General features: G+C 37.3%; 1 protein-coding gene across 1 annotated transcript in view; it reads right to left on the bottom strand.

The window, feature by feature from the left end:
- The window catches only part of Anxa10 (annexin A10), a 57,145-nt gene that overhangs the window by 10,167 nt on the left and 28,700 nt on the right, over nt 1–18,278 (bottom strand). The window contains exons 6-8 of the mRNA XM_076553834.1: nt 15,281–15,394; nt 13,719–13,809; nt 11,956–12,035 (exon numbers count right to left, since the gene is read on the bottom strand). Coding sequence (XP_076409949.1) covers nt 11,956–12,035; nt 13,719–13,809; nt 15,281–15,394 — 285 coding nt within the window. The remainder of the gene's footprint in view (nt 1–11,955; nt 12,036–13,718; nt 13,810–15,280; nt 15,395–18,278) is intronic.

Genomic DNA, 18,278 nt, shown 5'->3' with positions numbered 1-18,278 from the left:
TTTATTTCATAGTCAGAGTCATAAAGAATGCAGAAAATATCTATTATTTGAGGACACCATCACTGTCCTTTGCAAAGACACCTTATAAGCCATATACATATCTTTCCATCTGGTAGCATCTTGGAGAGAAGAGGTGATGGAGAGAACTTTGAGAGTTGAGTAGTCAACTCAATAAAATTATCAAAGGGATTGAATATGTACTCATACAGTTTGACTGTTCAAAGTATTGTAGGATTAAATTTACTATATTAAATTAAATATTAAGCATTTTTTTGTTAACCCAAACCTAGACACATCCAGGAAAGTTGAATTACTCATAGAAAAATAAATTCACATTTTCGTATGACTAAATTTGTCCTGAAGATTTAGGAACAGAAGACAGCATCTAAAGAATGAACGTGATTTTACTGGCCAGTGGGGTGATGGGTGTTATTTTATCTTTAAGTTATGAATGTGGGGCAGTGCAGGATCCCAAGAGGTCTTACATTTCTTCCTTATTTTGGAGATAAAAAGTAAATGGACTTAGAGATATGAAATCAATTGCCTTAGGTCTGAGAGTTACAGAAGGGCAATTATTAGATACCAATGGCTTTGTTTGCTTTGGGATCTAGGTATCATATGGGAACTCATTCTTTACAAATGCTAACTTTGGGCTCTGTTTCCAATTTTCTCTAAAAATTTTAATTTACAAAAATGTGAAAACAATTACAGCATCATGTCTTCTGTGAATGTGTACTTTTCATTTGGGAAGCTCATCCCTGTAACTGTTAGCTTTCATCTTATCTGATGTGTCTGGCAGGCTTTGGTGCCATTTCTCTTTTTTCCTTCCAGTGCCTCCATTACTGGGCTTACATCATCTTTGTTTCTTTGCTTCCATTTCATTGAAAACTTCCCAGCCTTGGGGAAGTGCTTCCTTCCTCTGCATGTTCAGTCTCTTGGTGAATCTCCTGCACCATGCTGCCCGTGTCTTCTTGTCCGTCTTTACTCTCCCTTTTCTTCTATAATCTCAGCTATTGATATGGGTTCAGATTCTGTCCATATTATAGTAACAGTCAAATTCTCTAGCTGGAGTCTGTTACAGAACTTTGCATTATATATGTCTGTTCCATTAGCCAACTCCATGTCTCTCCTTGACCTTTTTCTATGCATAAAATTCAAGACAATCAACAGTCAGCTTCTACTACCTCTACCTCAATGACCCTTTCTAAGTTATCCATATCTCAGTGGCTGACCACTTCATGCTTATTGCTCAGAATGAAAACCTGAGCCATATTTGGTTCTTTTTATTGTCTTTCATATCTCACATAAAATTCCCCAGAAACTAACATGAGCACTGCCCCTCAAACACACCCATGAACACTCTAGATCCTTACTATGCTACCACATGGCTCACAAGTAACATTATATCCCTGGTTTCTGCTATGACCAGCTCCATTCAGGCTTTGGCTCTATGCTTGTTTCCGTAGTCTTTTATTAAAAATAGAATTCATTGTGAGTTTCATGAAGTTTAACATCTCATTAGTCATCTATTTAAAACCTAGAAAATGATTACCAAACCCCCATGCCACTCGAAGTAAACTCCAGTGTTCATAATGGTGAAGGATTTGACAGAATCTTAGCCCTTGTTGCCTCTTTGGCCTCATCTGGTTCTTTTCTCGACGTAGACTTTTTTCTGCTTTTATATTTTCACTGTATACCCAATTACATCTACTTGGGGCTTGATTCACTCTTTCATTTGTATTTTTGTGTGTGAATTAAGTTGTCATTTATTAGGAGTAAATTGGATAAGAATTTAACTTTATAAAATATTATCAAATTGTTTCTTATGAAAAAATATTTTTGGGATGGGGGAAACTAATCAGAGTAAATCTGCTATGTTTAATGAGATCTACTCTGACCAACCTATACAATTCAACTTACTGATTCTCTCCAGTCCTATACTTCCTGTATCCCACATCCTGATTGGATACATTTTGTCATCCCTTTCAAAAGCTCTTAGTAATGTCTTTATTCATCATTGTCTAATAGCTTAATTTGCTTTGATAGATGTGAAATTCACCAGACCTAAAGACTTTGACTCCTGTGTTTACTGATGGTTCCCAATGGTCAGAAATCATATTTGATACATTGTAAGTCACAAAGAACTCCTCATAGGGAAGGCAAAGAATGCTTTTTGGATTGTAGCCTTTTAAATTTGCCTTGTAGATTTTTTTGTTTCATGAAGACATAAATTTTATTTGGTAACGAGATAAAATAAAATAGCTACAGAAGCCTGAAATTTCAAAACACCTGACAAATGAATTACTGTTTTCACGACAAAAATCTTCAAAGTGACAAGAAAGAAGCTGAGTATTTAACAGCTTTTATAAAACATTCTGCATACAGTAAAATAAAAAAAAACCTTAAGATTAGAATTTATGCTTTCTAGTGCTTGTTTCTAAATTGACTACTTATAATCAACATAGGTACTCAATATTCACTAAAATACAGCCTGTAAATATTAACCCATTAGGTTGTTTATAATTGTGAGATATTGACATGGTTCTATTGTCAGAAGCACACACAGCTTCTAATCATTCTATAAAAGTTTCCATAATTGTATCCTCCCGACTATATTTGTGTACCAATTAATTAATTCATTAGGTAGATAATATTACCTTAGAGAAGAGATTCAAGTATGTGATATAATTGGATGAAAATGAAGTAATGACCACTTGTTCTTGGTGTTTTATTTTAGACAGAGAAAGACTGAAAGAATTAAAACATTAAGAACAAGCTTTCTGGATTTTTGAAATGCGATTTTTAACTATACAGCTAAGTAAATTCCATCACTTGCAAAGATTGGGGGAACTATTTAGAGATTGTCTGCAGTTCTATTTATCTGAGGTTTTGCTTAGAAAGGTGATAATCTTGCATATTTAACTTGCAATGGTGGCCATCTGTATGTGAGTATAGGATTTGAGCAAGAGGAAAGATAAAAAGGGAAGAAATTAAAGGCATGAAAATACCTGAGCAGAAAAACTGACTATAGATGATTACAGAAGGATTATGGTAGTAATGCCCTGGATGTCTCACTGTACAGATTTCAGAAAGGGCCCTCAAGAGAATCCAGAAAGCCAAGATGAGGAGTGAGGCTGACGTATTTAATCAGGTTGCTTCCCATCTTGTTGAGAAGGTACTTATCCACAATGTAATTTGCACATGTTGATTAATTAATCTCCAAGAGACTAATCCTTCTTTATTTGACAGATAATTAGACCCTCCACAAATCTAGTGTAATAAAAGCATGCAGGAAGTGTTGTGGGCCAGCTTAATTACTGGCATCAGTTTTTTCAAGAGGAGTGTGTTCCCCTTCAGTTGTTTCTTGGCAGAAAACCCTGGGTAGACTAAGGACAAGATTTCCTCCCAGAAATCATAGCAGTGATTTCTACCTTTGCATCTCACAAACACCTTCAAGCTCCTATGTCCTAACTCCTTGTCTTCATTCATATGCCAAAATGGGTGTGTCTGAGTCTTAATGATGTTTGAAGAATGAAATCTATGGATTATCTTTCCTTTGATTCTGAAAGTGAGGGTGCACAGAGGATGAGATGCTGTGATTGCTGCAAGTGAAGAATGAGAGAATATTTGTGTTGTGCAAGAGAGAATTACCTCATATTCATAAATTTGGTGAGCTGCAGTCTGACCTCAAAAAAGGCAAGTGATAAACCCAAGGATATACAACTAAGTTATAATAGAGCAAGATGAAAAGATAGTCTATCCATCTGTCAGACTTTCTGCCTGCCTGTCTATCTATCTATCTGTCTGCCTGTCTATCTATCTGTCTGTCTGTCTGTCTATCTAATCTGTCATCTATCCATCTTCTTTGGTGTGTGTGTGTGTGTGTGTGTGTGTGTGTGTGTGCTTGTGTGTAAGAGAGAGAAAGAAACAGAGGCAGAGAGAGCAGGATATTTACTTGGGTGTGGTAGATTAATCTAAATTGTAGTATTCCAAAACTGTCAGGTTAGAGGCTGTCAGCTCACAATGTAGTCTCTCAGAAGAAATGTGCTCCACAAACATTGGTTCTGAGGCCTGATCAACTCTCAACTTCACAAATCACTTTATGGAAATCATAAATTCTAAACCAGGGTGTAGCTAGAGTTTTCCTGCTTTGCCCACAGTCAGGACAAATCTTTGTCACCCGCCAGTCCCACAGCCGCTCAGACCCAACCAAGTAAACACAGAGACTTATATTGCTTACAAACTGTATGGCCGTGGCAGGCTTCTTGCTAACTGTTCTTTTATCTTAAATTAATCATTTCCATAAATCTATACCTTGCCACATGGCTGGTGGCTTACCGGCGTCTTCACATGCTGCTGGTCATGGCGGCGGCTGCAGTGTCTCTCTGCCTCAGCCTTCCGCTTCCCAGAATTCTCCTCTCTCCTTGTCCCACCTACTTCCTGCCTGGCCACTGGCCAATCAGTGTTTTATTTATTGACCAATCAGAGCAATTTGACATACAGACCGTCCCACAGCACTTCCCCTTTCTTTTTTTTAAAAGGAAGGTTTTAACTTTTACACATCTCCAAAGTCAGCTTGGTATATTTGGGAATTTGGGCGTAGCTTCTCTTACTACTTCCTGATGGAGGGGGGCGCTGTATCTTATGGGGACACAAAGAAAATTTTAGGATCATGGAGTAGTCCGTGAGACCGTATCGTCTGAGCCAGTTGCCTTGAAACAATTCTGGATGTTGGATCATCTGGGCCATGGTGTCATTGGAGACCTTTCAGGTGGTCTTGGCTGGTCAAACCTGATGTATCTTAATCTGGAACAAATCCATAGCCTCTGGCTTTCTGTAGAAACAAAAGCAGAGCCTCCTTTCCAAAGCAACAAATCCTTACATCCAAATTTTGAAGTTAAGGTTCCTTTAAAACACACATTTTGGCATAACTCAACAGCTTTTGCAATCAAATGTTTCTCTTCAGTTACGAATATCAAAGAGAACATAATCCAGATTCTCTGTGTGGTAGCCATCTTTATGTGGCTTATGTTTTATATTACCTTGAGCCTATTGCTTAAACTGCAGCCTTTTAAGCCTGAAACGGCGCTGCGGCTGCTGGCTCCGCCCACTTCAGCTTCCAAACATGGCAGTGGTACGTTTTCCGCCAGCTCTGGGAGCCATCGTGGGTCTATGCTTTTATCCAAGCAGCGTGTAGCCCAGAAACCTCTTTTTTTTTGTACTAGCAAAGGCTAAATCCACCATGCAGCTTAATGTGCCACTTGCAGAGGCCTCATTCCCGCCATACTGCAGATCGAGCTTGCATGCTAGGAACCCGCCAGTAGCTCAAACCGGCAGGCTGCCGCTCATTTGAGAGAGACAATTAGGAAGCTGTTTTTAGTTCCGTTTTAGAATCTTTTCTCAGGTTTTAGGTGGAAACTCTTGCCAACACGTTGGGCGTCATTTGTAGCTAGAGTTTTCCTGCTTTGCCCACAGTCAGGACAAATCTTTGTCACCCGCCAGTCCCACAGCCGCTCAGACCCAACCAAGTAAACACAGAGACTTATATTGCTTACAAACTGTATGGCCGTGGCAGGCTTCTTGCTAACTTGCTAACTGTTCTTATAGCTTAAATTAATCCATTTCCATAAGTCTATACCTTGCCACATGGCTGGTGGCTTACCGGCGTCTTCACATGCTGCTGGTCATGGCGGCGGCTGCAGTGTCTCTCTGCCTCAGCCTTCCGCTTCCCAGAATTCTCCTCTCTCCTTGTCCCACCTACTTCCTGCCTGGCCACTGGCCAATCAGTGTTTTATTTATTGACCAATCAGAGCAATTTGACATACAGACCGTCCCACAGCACCAGGGGCTCCAAGAAAAACAGTCACTAAGTGTAGAAATCAAAACTCAATCAAAATATTTAAAAGCCTAAGGAAAATCATATAGTAAGCACTCTGAATCATCATAGAATGTCTATGTTTCAAAAGCACTATAAATAAATGAGACTATTATAATTCTATATCTGTGGAATTTGTTATCTCAATTTTCTGAGTTCACTAATCTTCATGAATTATGCATTGTTTTATTCTTATGTTTAACATTTTGAGGATAATGTACTATGAAACTATGTAAGCATATAATATTAAATAAATATTGTTTGTATGTACAGGCTGCTAAGGTAAGGAAACAAGTAAGATGAACAATAAAAAGGAGCGAGAATATTTATTTTAGAAAAGTGGTAAGTTAAATAAAATTTTTCTTGCTACCTGTGAAATCTGTTTCAATTCACCCTCATTTTCTTCTGTTGAAAGTTTTACTGTATTTCATGCTGCTCCAATGTCACACACACACACACACACACACACACACACACACACACACACACACACACACACAGAGAGAGAGAGAGAGAGAGAGAGAGAGAGAGAGAGAGAGACAGACAGACAGACAGACAGACAGACAGATGGACAGACACAGACACACACAGAGAATGTTTATGTTCATACTCCAGGTATCAAATTTAAGAATCAATACTTAATTTTATCAATTTATAATCATATTAGGTGGAATTCAGCGTCAAAGCAAACGCTTACACCTTACACATACAGAAAACAAAGATTAGATAGATAAGGTGGATAGATCTTAGAAAAAAGAAGATAGATGATAAATAGATGAAAGATAGATAGATGATAGATATTTGATAGGTATATGATAGATACATACATACATACATAGATAGAATAAGATAGACAGACAGATAGACTGATAGATTATCTTTTACTCTTGCTTAGCTATAAGTCTGTTATACAGAAGAATCTCTGATTGGAATCTGTTATTTTAATTTACATTACTTAGCATCATTACTTTAAAGCAAAAAAAAAAAACCCTCCTTCTAAATTTAGAGAAAGTTTTAATTAAAATTAACCTCACGAGGACCAGCAAGATAGTTCAGGAGGCTAAAGGTGCTACCATCCTACCATGCCTGATAACCCATTTTTGATCTTTAGACTCTACATGGTAGAAGGATACAATTTACTTCCACAAGTAGGTCTCCTGTTTCTCACATGTGTGTTATGGCACACAGGACTGAAATACATAAACCAAAAAAGTAGTAAAAATTTACCTTATAAAATGTAAAGTTTGAAAATGAGCCATTGATATAGTACTGAAGAACTATCTTAAAAGACAAACTTCTATTTCATATTAAAGTCATATTATTACTGTGTGGCTTTACTCAGAAGTCTTCATTTGGAGGGTGATAAACTGAGGTCCATTCTTTATTTATATGTAACTACTTCTTAAGATTCTCACTCCAGATGTTGATTAATTAATGTTGGTGATAGGGGCAGCTTCATGAACTGTGTACTCACAACAAGCACTCCAAACCAAACCCAGCCAAACAAACACCAAGCTTGATAAAACAAGTTCTTGATTTTGGTTACAATAATTATATATAAAATGAAAAATTTAGTTTAACTAATGAGTCAATAGAGTTGCTTGGTAATATGCCTCACTTTTAAAAATATTTAAATTTTTTTATTGAAAATAGATTCTTTTATCCTACAATACATCGTGACCACAGTTCCCCTTATCCCTGCTCCCTCGACCCTCCTTTTCCCCCAAATCCACTCCTCCTCCACTTGCTCTTCAGAAAAGAACAGGCCTCCAAGAGAAGTCAGCCGCACTGAACAAAACAAGACACAATAAGACAAGGCAAAAGCCCTTGTATTGAGGCTGGACAATATGCCTTTTTTAAACTGAGAAATTTAAAAGACTCGAATTGGTCACCAACAGTCTTCCTCAGTGTTAAGTTACTAATGTTTGGCTTCTTTATCAATCTACAAAAAAAGTATTTCTCCATTTTCATACCTTTTTCAGCGAAACATTTTAGGTCAAGATATGGAGGAATGAAATCATCATGGCATATTTGTGCATATGCATAATTTTACTCTGTTTTCATTAACTTCTGCTGTCACCCTTTCTCAAACTGTCTCTATTCTGAACTAGAAATTGACAATAACTTAGAACAAAACATGCACACAAAAAGGGATATCAAAAAGTCCAGTTCTTTACTGATTATAGATGAATGGAATTACTGATTTTGTTTTTATGTATGTATGTATTCAATATTTATTCAGCCTTCAATTGAGCAATATAAAATCTGTAGGAAGTATAGTATGAAGTTTAATTATAATAAACATTCACTAAATGAAACCACATCTGCTGTTTTGGGCATTCTAATACATCCATGGAGTTGTAGAGGTGAATACCAGTGGAAGAGAAGGGAGAAGATGAAGTTGCAGTTTACAGACACAGCAGGTTGTATCTAGAGATATATGTGTATGAACATGTACATACACATATACACAGAAACATGTAACAACAACTAATGAAAAAAGAGGCCACAGATTTGAAAGACTGAGGAGGGGTATATGGAAGGGTTTGGAGGGAGGAAGGAAAAGTGGAAAAACAATGACGTCATAATCTCAAAAGTAAAAGAGGTAATTAAAAGAAAACAAAACCCACCATGAATAAAAAGTTTCACATTGCCATTGTTTCAAAGGAACAATGAATTCATAAAAGCTAGTTTTCACTTGGGCTACTTTTTGGCATATAGATCAAGGTAGAAATGATTTCTTAGTGCTAAATTTTTTGCTCTCAAAACCAAGCTAACCAGCAAAATTAATAAAGCCAGCTGTGTGTGTGAGCATGTGTGTGTGTGTGTGTGTGTGTGTGTGTGTGTGTGTGTGTGTGAAAGAGAAAGAGAGAGAGGAGAGAGAGAGAGAGAGAGAGAGAGAGAGAGAGAGAGAGAGAGAGAGAGAGAGAGAGAGAATGGGAGCTAGAAAGGGAAACATGAGGTAGAAAAAATGGTCTTCAGGAAGAGAGGCTGTGAAACATAATAATGGAATATATTTGCCATGGAAGTGGACAAGAGGGGTCCAAGGAATGCTCAGTGGGTAAAAGCACTTGCCCTGCAGTACCTGGAACCCAAGTAATGATGGAAAGATAGAAATAACCACACAAAGTTGTCCTTTGACCTCCATGGCGCATCTGCCCTTCATCTCATACACAACAATAATAATGATGATGATGAGGAGTAATAGAAAATTAGATATTTTTTAATTTTTATGCTCACTGTATATGATCACCAAGCTCTTTTTTTTAACCTCCTAAAAGACAGAACCAATAGGATAACATGTTCAGCCACTCTCAATACTAAATAGGGCTGGTTTGACTTAGATTTAACCAATGAAATTTGAGGGAAAAATTATACCCACTATAACAAAGCCCTGAATCTCCCACAAACAACCCTCCACCATGTTGTTGATTCTGGAGGTTGAAGTGATTTAGTGAACATGTAGATAAAAAGAAGGACTGAGCCTGTGGGGGAGAGGCTCTCATCAGAAGCAGCTGTCCTGGTCTTCATGTGGCCCTGAGAAATGGAATTGGTCCTTTGCTTTTAAGCATGTGTTCGAAGCAGGAACTGAACCCAGTAAGGAATTAGTTGTTTTGCAAACAGAAGTTAAAGAAGAGAGAGAAAGTTTAAAAATCTGATTCTTTTAAGTGTTAGAAGGGGAAAATCCTTGTACATGCCCAGCTATGTGACTTGAGAGTTGCAGAGTACTTGAAAGGGAAGATGTAGTGTAACTTGGCCTTGCAGTAATAACAGGCTCATTTTATTGTTTGAGAGCCTTGCAGCTGTGAAATAAAGAGACATAATGAGGATGCAAGAATGCAAAAAAAAAATAAATCACTTAAAGCATACATCTGAAAAAGTTTGGTGTGTGGGTAATTGTGCATGAATCTAACTGTGTGCGGGTAGGTCGTCATTCTTCCAAGTTTTCAGGATTATTAATTCTCAAAGACTTCAGAAACCTGTGCTCAAAAAAAGCTGGCTATACAGTTTTGAGTAAGCTATTGGCCCTTGTAAGTTTGCCAAAATTGAACTCTCAAGGAGGGTCAACTCCATGGCAGCCCACAGGAAGCCAAGAGAAATAAAGGGCAAGGGGAAACAGCCCAAGAAATGTGCAGTTAAAAACAATTCAGGGAGCTGGTGAAATGTCTCTGTACATAAAGACACTTGGTGCAAAACCTGATGACCTGATTTTGATCCCTGGGACCGACATGGTGGAAGAGATAACTGGCTCCCACAAGTTTTACTCTGACCTTCAATCTGGTACCGTGGTATGCATGTGTTACCCCCATAAATAAATTTTAATTAAAAAAATCTAGGAAGGCACAGTAATCAGCAAAAGAGCTTCACAGATAAGAGGAAGAATACATGAAGTATCATACTGAATTTTCATCTGGTGAGTCTACAGGAAGAGTGTGGGTCTGGGTAGCCAGTTGGTGTGTTCTTCCCTAGTTCTCCATTCCCTGCTCCATTCTGAGCAGGCTGTATATTAAGAATACACACACACACACACACACACACACACACACACACACACACACACACACACAGTATACATACCAAAGTATTCACACCATAACACACACTTCATAAAGTGAAAGAAAAGCCCACAGCCTTCAAGATGTTTTCTGAACCTGTGAGGTTTTGTACTTTCTTTTACTATTTAAGTGCTGAACACTGACTCCACTTGAATTCCTGAACCCCTTTCCTTGATAGGATGACTAGAACATTCAAAAGCAGGCATTAACTAAAAGGAAATTATACTTTAAAATAACACTGTTATTACAATTAATATGTAGAATGTTTTTTGAGAAATGCTAATTGGATCGAAATAATTACATACCATTTAGTCATTACAGAAAAGAAGATAAATGACAAAATATAATTTTAATTAGAAGTAAGGTTCCTCCTTGGTAATGTATAGTATAATGGAATTTATACAGATTACATTGAGATCTTTTACTTACAGTAAAATACAATAGGAGCAAATTCAATTCTGCATTTCAATGTACTGACTTCTTGAACAATCAGTGCATACACAAACATGCACGCATTTTTGTGGTGCTGGACATCAAACCTAGGTGCTTGCTCAGGTTAGGAAAGCATTTTGTTGCTAAACTATGTATATCTCAACTCCCATACCCTACTTTTTTGATTCTTTGCTTCTTTATTTGAGAAGTACTTCTAATAATAGTTTGTATTATACTATTTTATTATATTAGATGAGAAATTAATTCACTTACCACATAACACTAAGTACAGAGTGTCAGCCCAGGAAATTTAGTATGTCTCCAACCCCACCTACTAGTTTAAAAAAATGTGGAATACAGGGTTGGAGAGACAGTTCAGTTGTTAAGGGCACTGGTTGTTCTTCCTGAGGACTTGGACTCAATTCCCAGCATCTACATGGTGGCTCACAACCATTGTAACTTCAGTTTTAGGGACTCGTATGAATTCTTCTGGCACCTGTTCGCACCAGGCACTCATGTGGTGCACAGATATACACGTGTATAAAACAGTCATACACATAAATTTATTTTAGTTGCAAAAAATCAAAGCTGAAGTAGATTTCTAATTTAAGTTATAAATTAAAAAGTAAAGCCTTAGGCCGGGCGGTGGTGGCGCACGCCTTTAATCCCAGCACTCGGGAGGCAGAGCCAGGCGGATCTCCGTGAGTTCGAGGCCAGCCTGGGCTACCAAGTGAGCTCCAGGAAAGGCGCAAAGCTACGCAGAGAAACCCTGTCTCGAAAAACCAAAAAAAAAAAAAAAAAAAAAGTAAAGCCTTTATAATTGTTATATATATTTATATTAAAAAATGTTATTTTTTAAATAATCATTTATGTGTGTATATGTGTTTATAAATACAGTAGATTTAATGTTTTAAGGCAGAACTGGTACACATTCATGCTTATTACATGTGTAAGTCAAGTTTTAGATTAAGTGACTCATACATAGGATGTATGGGTGAACCGCAATATACCGAACTATCTGTCATATTTCGTGAGGATGAAATGTGTCTATGTTTTAAAGAGTGTGAAGTGTTATGGTTTTCAATGTCATACCTGAACCAAGTTCATGAGAGTATCTCTGAAGTGTCCCGAGGTCTCTGAATAAATGTCCTCTTGAAGGTTATTGCTGTATTCTGGACAATAAAATATGCACGTTAAAAGCATGTCTTATTACAGAACCCTATATCAATGGCCTTCACATAGCTAATGATACTGAATGTTAATGATGAGAAAGCCACTAGTCAGTTTGCTGTTTGTTTGTTTGTTTGTTTGTTTGTTTGTTTTTTGTATCATAAACTATGTCAAAGACACCTGTATCCTAATGGTAGCATCAACCTAGGTCTGTTTTATTGAAAAGATAATTTTGAGCCAACTTTGAAACAGAACATTGGAAATAACTTCACACTCTCTCATTCTGTAGGTCAGGATTGTTTATACCATGCTGTAGACTGTGGGCTGGGCTAACCATTCTCCAAAGTGCTCCATCTCATTTTAGTATTTCAAGTAAAAGTCCTTATTTTATTCCACTTGGAAAAGTCTTGATTTTCTTGAGAGCATGAGTGTTGACTGTGCGCAATGTTCAATGTTCTCAATACACATTGGGTCAGAAATCAAAGCATTACACATTTTTTGATATAAAAATTATCACCTTTTTTATTTTAAAATGTGCAAAAGTTTGATTTTTGAAGTAATTTGTTGGGATATTGACATTTAGGTAAAGTAAAAAAATGTATTTGGTGAGCAATGGTCACTGTTTGCTGTATTTTGTAATACTGAAGGTGTCTCTTGAGTAAAGGATCACACACCTTCAATTCGAGGTGCTGGGCACTTCCTGGCATCCTAAAGCATTTGTTTCATAGATATTTGTAAACACATTTAAAAATTAAAGGAAAATTTGCTAGATTTCCTAGGGAATTGTTTCATTTTCAGCGTGATAATAATTTTTATTTAAAGAGGAAATTGGTTTTGAGTGTGTCATATTCATTATATTTATTGACTTCCATATTTTAGTCCTTTGATTTATATATAATTGTTATATATATTTAAATGGTACAATATGTTTCAACCCATGAGCACATTGTGTAATGCTGCCCACCAGTTATTATTATTTGATACAACCACGCCTCTCTGTTGGTTACACTGAGGTTTAAAACACATTATTATTATTGTTCTTCACTGTCTTGTTCAATAGGTTGTTAGAACTTATTTCTCCAACATATGACAGTGTACCAGTTGATCAGCCTCCCTATCCTCCATCCCACCTACTCCAGGGCTCCGAGGAAACCCTCATTCTACTCCAGTGAGTCATATTTCAAACATCATAGTACCTGTCGTGACTAATCTTGGTTGTTATCTTGACATATCTGGGAAGAGGGACCCTCATTTAAAGAATTGATTCAGACTGGTGTGTGAGAATATCAAAGTGGAATTTTCTCGCAGCTAATTGAAGTAGGAGGGCACAGCTCAATGTGGATGGTGCCTTCTCTGCACAGGTAAGCCTGGGCTGGACAAGATAGGTAATTGAAAAAGGCAGGGGAAGCAAGCCAGTAAGCAGTATTCATCCATAATCTCTGCTTCCATTCCTGTGTCAAGGTTCCTGTTTGAATTACTCCACTGACTCCCATCAGAGATGGACTGTGACCTACCTGTAGGTCAAATAAACGGCCCCCTTTCTAATTGCTTTTGGTCAGTGTTTTATCAGAGCAACAGATAAGTAAATCAGAATGGAATGAACATAAGATGGAATACTTTTATATGTTACTTAAAAATGTGGTTGTACATGTGCCTAATATATACATGTTTATGTATTTTCTTACGTAAGCAGTAGGCTTCTCGCATCTGGAAAATCTCCCCATTTGTTCTTGAAGCTAATATTTCAATGAGGCAATTCTCATCAGTGCCTGCACCCTAAAAGTCAGAGAGAAACATGAAGACACTTTTATTTAGGACAATAGACTACTTTTTATACAATAAAAGAACAAAGCATTCATGGTGTTCTTAGAGGTGGTGGAGGGAAAAGAAAGTGCATTCAGGATCAAAGTCAGCCTGCTATCAGGTCTGTGTCAATTCTCCGCTGTTTGATGTCCCTGTAAAGATGATGTTGTCTGCAGGAATTCTGTCCCTTTACTTAAAACAACAGTATGGGCACTGCTAATCAACATGGGAAACACACTTTGCGTTTTCCACTTTCCTCTGGAGTGGAATTTGAAGCTCCACGTTCTGCTGGAATATCAGCTCCTAAGCAGTTTGAAATTAGAACGCAGGTCTCATAATTGGTCAGGTACATCTTGGTGACCTGTGCTTAGATCCCCCTTGCTATGGAACTGCGCTCAGATTGCCTCAACATTGGAACTGACTGTGTTTGTTCTGAGGGATCTTTTAGCATCCAAGGTACTGATCGGTGGTCATGGGTCTTGAAGGTAGCACATGTCTTTCAGAAAGTCCATGGGACACCTTACCATTTTGTGAAGTGCTGAGAAAGCTTGCTGGCTCCTACTCAACAGTCGCATATGACCTCATTCTTGCAGATTTCTTCCACATAGTTTCATAAGAAATGGGGGATTGGCATGTGAAATTTTGAAAAAGTGTGGTGGGTTGGAATTCCTCTCAGTTTTATAAAATCACTATTCTGATCAGGAAATATTATGGCTAAAATCCATGTATCTTTATTTTTTGTCTCTTGCCTCATATCTGTCACACATTGGGTGATCTGGTCTTGGGCAAGCACATTATTTACAGAAGGATTTTTAACAGTCTACAGGAGTTTAATGCCAGCATTTGTAAGAAGTCAAAGGACCCCCAGTCCCCACGTTCCATACAATAAAATCTGCAACAAACCTGTAATTTATTTCGTGAAAATGACTTTTCTGTAAGATCTTAATTCTTTAGAAGTAAAATTTTATTGCATCTGAGCAATACTTTCCATATGTATTTAATTTAAATTGTCATAGATATTTTGTCTCTGGTTCAGTATTTCACTTTGCTCCTGAGTTAAGTGTTTATAAATAATTTTAGAATACTCTTGTGATTTTAAATCTCAACTTGAGAACGCACACAGAAGGAAGACACTGTGAGCAGCATGGGAGGCTAACTTGCTCATTCCTGCTGGAGCTGAGCTTGGGGATGACTGAGTATGTTTGAGTCTCTACGCCCAAAGAATAGGCTGGTCCCAACCTCTTGACTCGGAGACTCCCTTTTCTAAGAAAGCCTCTTTTACCAAAGTATTTCCATGGTTACATATTAGATATTCTTCTTTCATATAAACTGCAGGAGCATCAGAGGGGAGTCTCTCTGTTGAAATCTGAGCCTGTCCCTGTCATAGGTGTATTATTGGATCAGCCTGCATCTGATGCACATATCTTATTGGGTCAGTCACTACCTTCATGGCATGCCAGAGTTCATGAGCGTCGTAAGATGGTGGCGGGTACATCAGGCCCACCATCACGTCTTTGAAGTGGGATGAAAGTTGCTCCTTCAGATCTGTAATCAGGTCCTATGGAGAAAAAGTTAAACATAAAAATTGTAGCATTCACCAAATGCACACGAGAACTATGACTGTGAGGCATCTTCTGTGAAAATGTCCTTTTTCTATCATCAGATGATAAGTGTGGTTTCGACACACATATACTCCTGGGTTACACCAGACAATGAATTCAAGCGTTTGCAGTGAAATGACTGCTTTAATCACATCTATGAATGACCGAGCATGTGGAAATTTTAGTTACATCAGCTATTTATTTCTACACTCCTCAACTCTCGTGCCTCTTTTTGTTTCCTTGTGAAAATAAACATTGAACCTGACAACATTTCAGCTTGGAGTCCTTGTTTTTTCTTGATAGAATTAATGGAACCATCAATCCTAAAATTATTTCCTCACTATAGGAGTCTCTTTTAGCAGGGTGTACTTGGTTAATTAATAAACTAAAGGCTGATAGAAATTGATTTAATCATATACATTTCTCAAACAACAATCACATTATTTAAGATACAGAATGTTAAATACTTAAAGAGAAAAAATAATGCTATGTTCTAGATCTTGGAATGCAGGTATAAAATATTAAATGGATACTTTAGATTTTCCTTTCTGTTTTCCTGATATACCAAAAAACATAAAAACTGCTAAAATCCATTTTTGAATGTTTATCAGGACAATTGAAAGATATTTAAAGTTTATTGTGTTTTGGTAAAACCTGTCAAGTATATCTAGGTCTATTGAAAACTGTGCAATTGTATTTAGTATTTTACACTATTACTAAGACATAATGAACACTATTAGAATAAATTCAAAATAGTCAGACTTTATTTACAAAGCTAAGAGGATATCAGAAGACATAAACTTGAAGGACATTGAAGACATTGGCCAGGGTAAAGTAGAATGTACGTATGAAGTCCTCAAGGCAACTTTAATTCAATATTAAGTTGGTTTGAAATCTAAATGTATATGGAGACTCAGATATTGTTTATTCCAACATGCTTTCAAGTGCACAGAGGCATGTTCCTGGAAAAATGGGGATCTGAACAAAGCAGATGGGAGAGTGTGAGGGTCTAAATCACCACCATTTATTGCTGCTATCTTCCAGAATGGGCCTTGAGGATGCGAAAAGAATTTTGATTCACTACGTCAATTCTATAAATAGCTGCAAGTAGTGCACTATGTACGTGAGAAATAAGAGACAGTGCCTGGATGTTATCTCTTTGTAGTTTTTTAAAAATAGTTTTGCTGTATAGCCTAGGTTGACTTTGGATTCACTACCCTCCTGGATGTTACGATTACAGGTGAGTGCCACCATGCCTAGGTAGTCTGATCTGTAATGGTATGCAGGGTACTGGGAGCCTAGATGGTGAATACAGCATATATATTTGAACAAGGAGCTTGTGATCTGCGAGATATGATACAGTACATTGAAAATGGGATTGCAAATGGACAAATTCAATATGCCATTTGGAAGAGATAAGGGCGCTCAGGCAGACGATGCAACGGTGTAACACTTAAATTGGCTCCTGGCCCCCCAGCCTTCCACTAAACCTCAGTTGATTCCTTATTTGACACCCGAATAATTCTGAATTTATTATATTATAATCATCTGGGTATTTGATAAAACTTTATATGTGTATATTTTTCCAGTGTCTATCAACACACACATTGTCTCAAAAGACTTTTAAACTCAGCGTTTAGCTATATGGCAGTGTTGTGTATACAACATATAGATAGAACATATGTAATATGTAAATTAACCAATAAAATAAAAGAATAAACAAGTACTTGAATAAATAAATGCAGAAAAAGAAATAGCTTTCAATTATGTGCAGAGAATAAATGTACTATTTAAGTTGAAGATAATGTGAGCATTCCAAGTCTTTGATTTACTCTTTAAGCACTTTTGATTGTTCTCTGAGATCTCTGTATCTCTGTTCTCATCCCATATGTATATAACAGCATCTTTAGTTTATACATTATACATATTCTAGACAAATATCAAATATGTATTTCACTGCAAACTGAGGTTAGGATTGCCACTAGATGGCGATATATATCTATATTTTTCAGTGTGTGTGAGAGACAGACAGAGAGACAGAGATAGAGACAGAGAGACAGAGAGACAGAGATAGAGATACAGACAGAGACAGAGACAGAGACAGAGAGACAGACAGAGAGACAGAGACAGAGAGACAGACAGAGAGACAGAGATAGACAGAAAGAGCTATAGTAAGTTAGTTGTTAAAAATTCAGTTGAATAACAGTTTTAGTGAAAGAAGCCATATGAAACACCCTTTACAGTCACTGTGCTATAGTTTCTAATCTTGTTTAAATTATTAGCATGAGGATAAAAGAATATTACTAAATTTCTTTGTATTTTTATCCCTCTGAGTAAAGAAAACAACAACCCTTCTCACAAGATTAGCATAAGCATTGTAAGACTTTAGTCAAAAAAATTTTAACACTCCAAAATGTACTCCCAAAATATTAATCAATGCTTGCAAGTCAGTAATCTTTAGCTATAAACAATGGCAATACAGTATGGCTTCCATCTTCTTGTCTTCCTCGTCTCCGTCTCTTACTGTCTCCCTAGCTCAGAGCTTTGCCTGTTATCTTCCATTTCTTCTCTTTTTACCATATTCCATTGTCAGTACAGTCTGTTGTCTCTAACTTAGAAATACAACGTGCTCTGTGGGCTGCACATATGGCGATTCTATAAGAATGCAGGGGAGATGAGACGTTCCCATCACTTAGTGACTCTTGGTTTCCTCACTTGAGGAAGTGCAGTCAGTCTGCGATGTTCCTGCAGTGACTTCATCTAATGCCTTGCTCGGCCCCTGCGCTTGTTAAGCAGCATGTGCTTGCGATCCTAGAGCTGGCCAACCATTGCTGCAACCAC

Source organism: Peromyscus maniculatus, chromosome 17 (genome assembly GCF_049852395.1).
Source record: "Peromyscus maniculatus bairdii isolate BWxNUB_F1_BW_parent chromosome 17, HU_Pman_BW_mat_3.1, whole genome shotgun sequence".
NCBI classification, from domain to species: Eukaryota; Metazoa; Chordata; class Mammalia; order Rodentia; family Cricetidae; genus Peromyscus; species Peromyscus maniculatus.
Note: the sequence above shows the minus strand (reverse complement) of the source record. Positions and strands in the feature narration are given on the sequence as shown.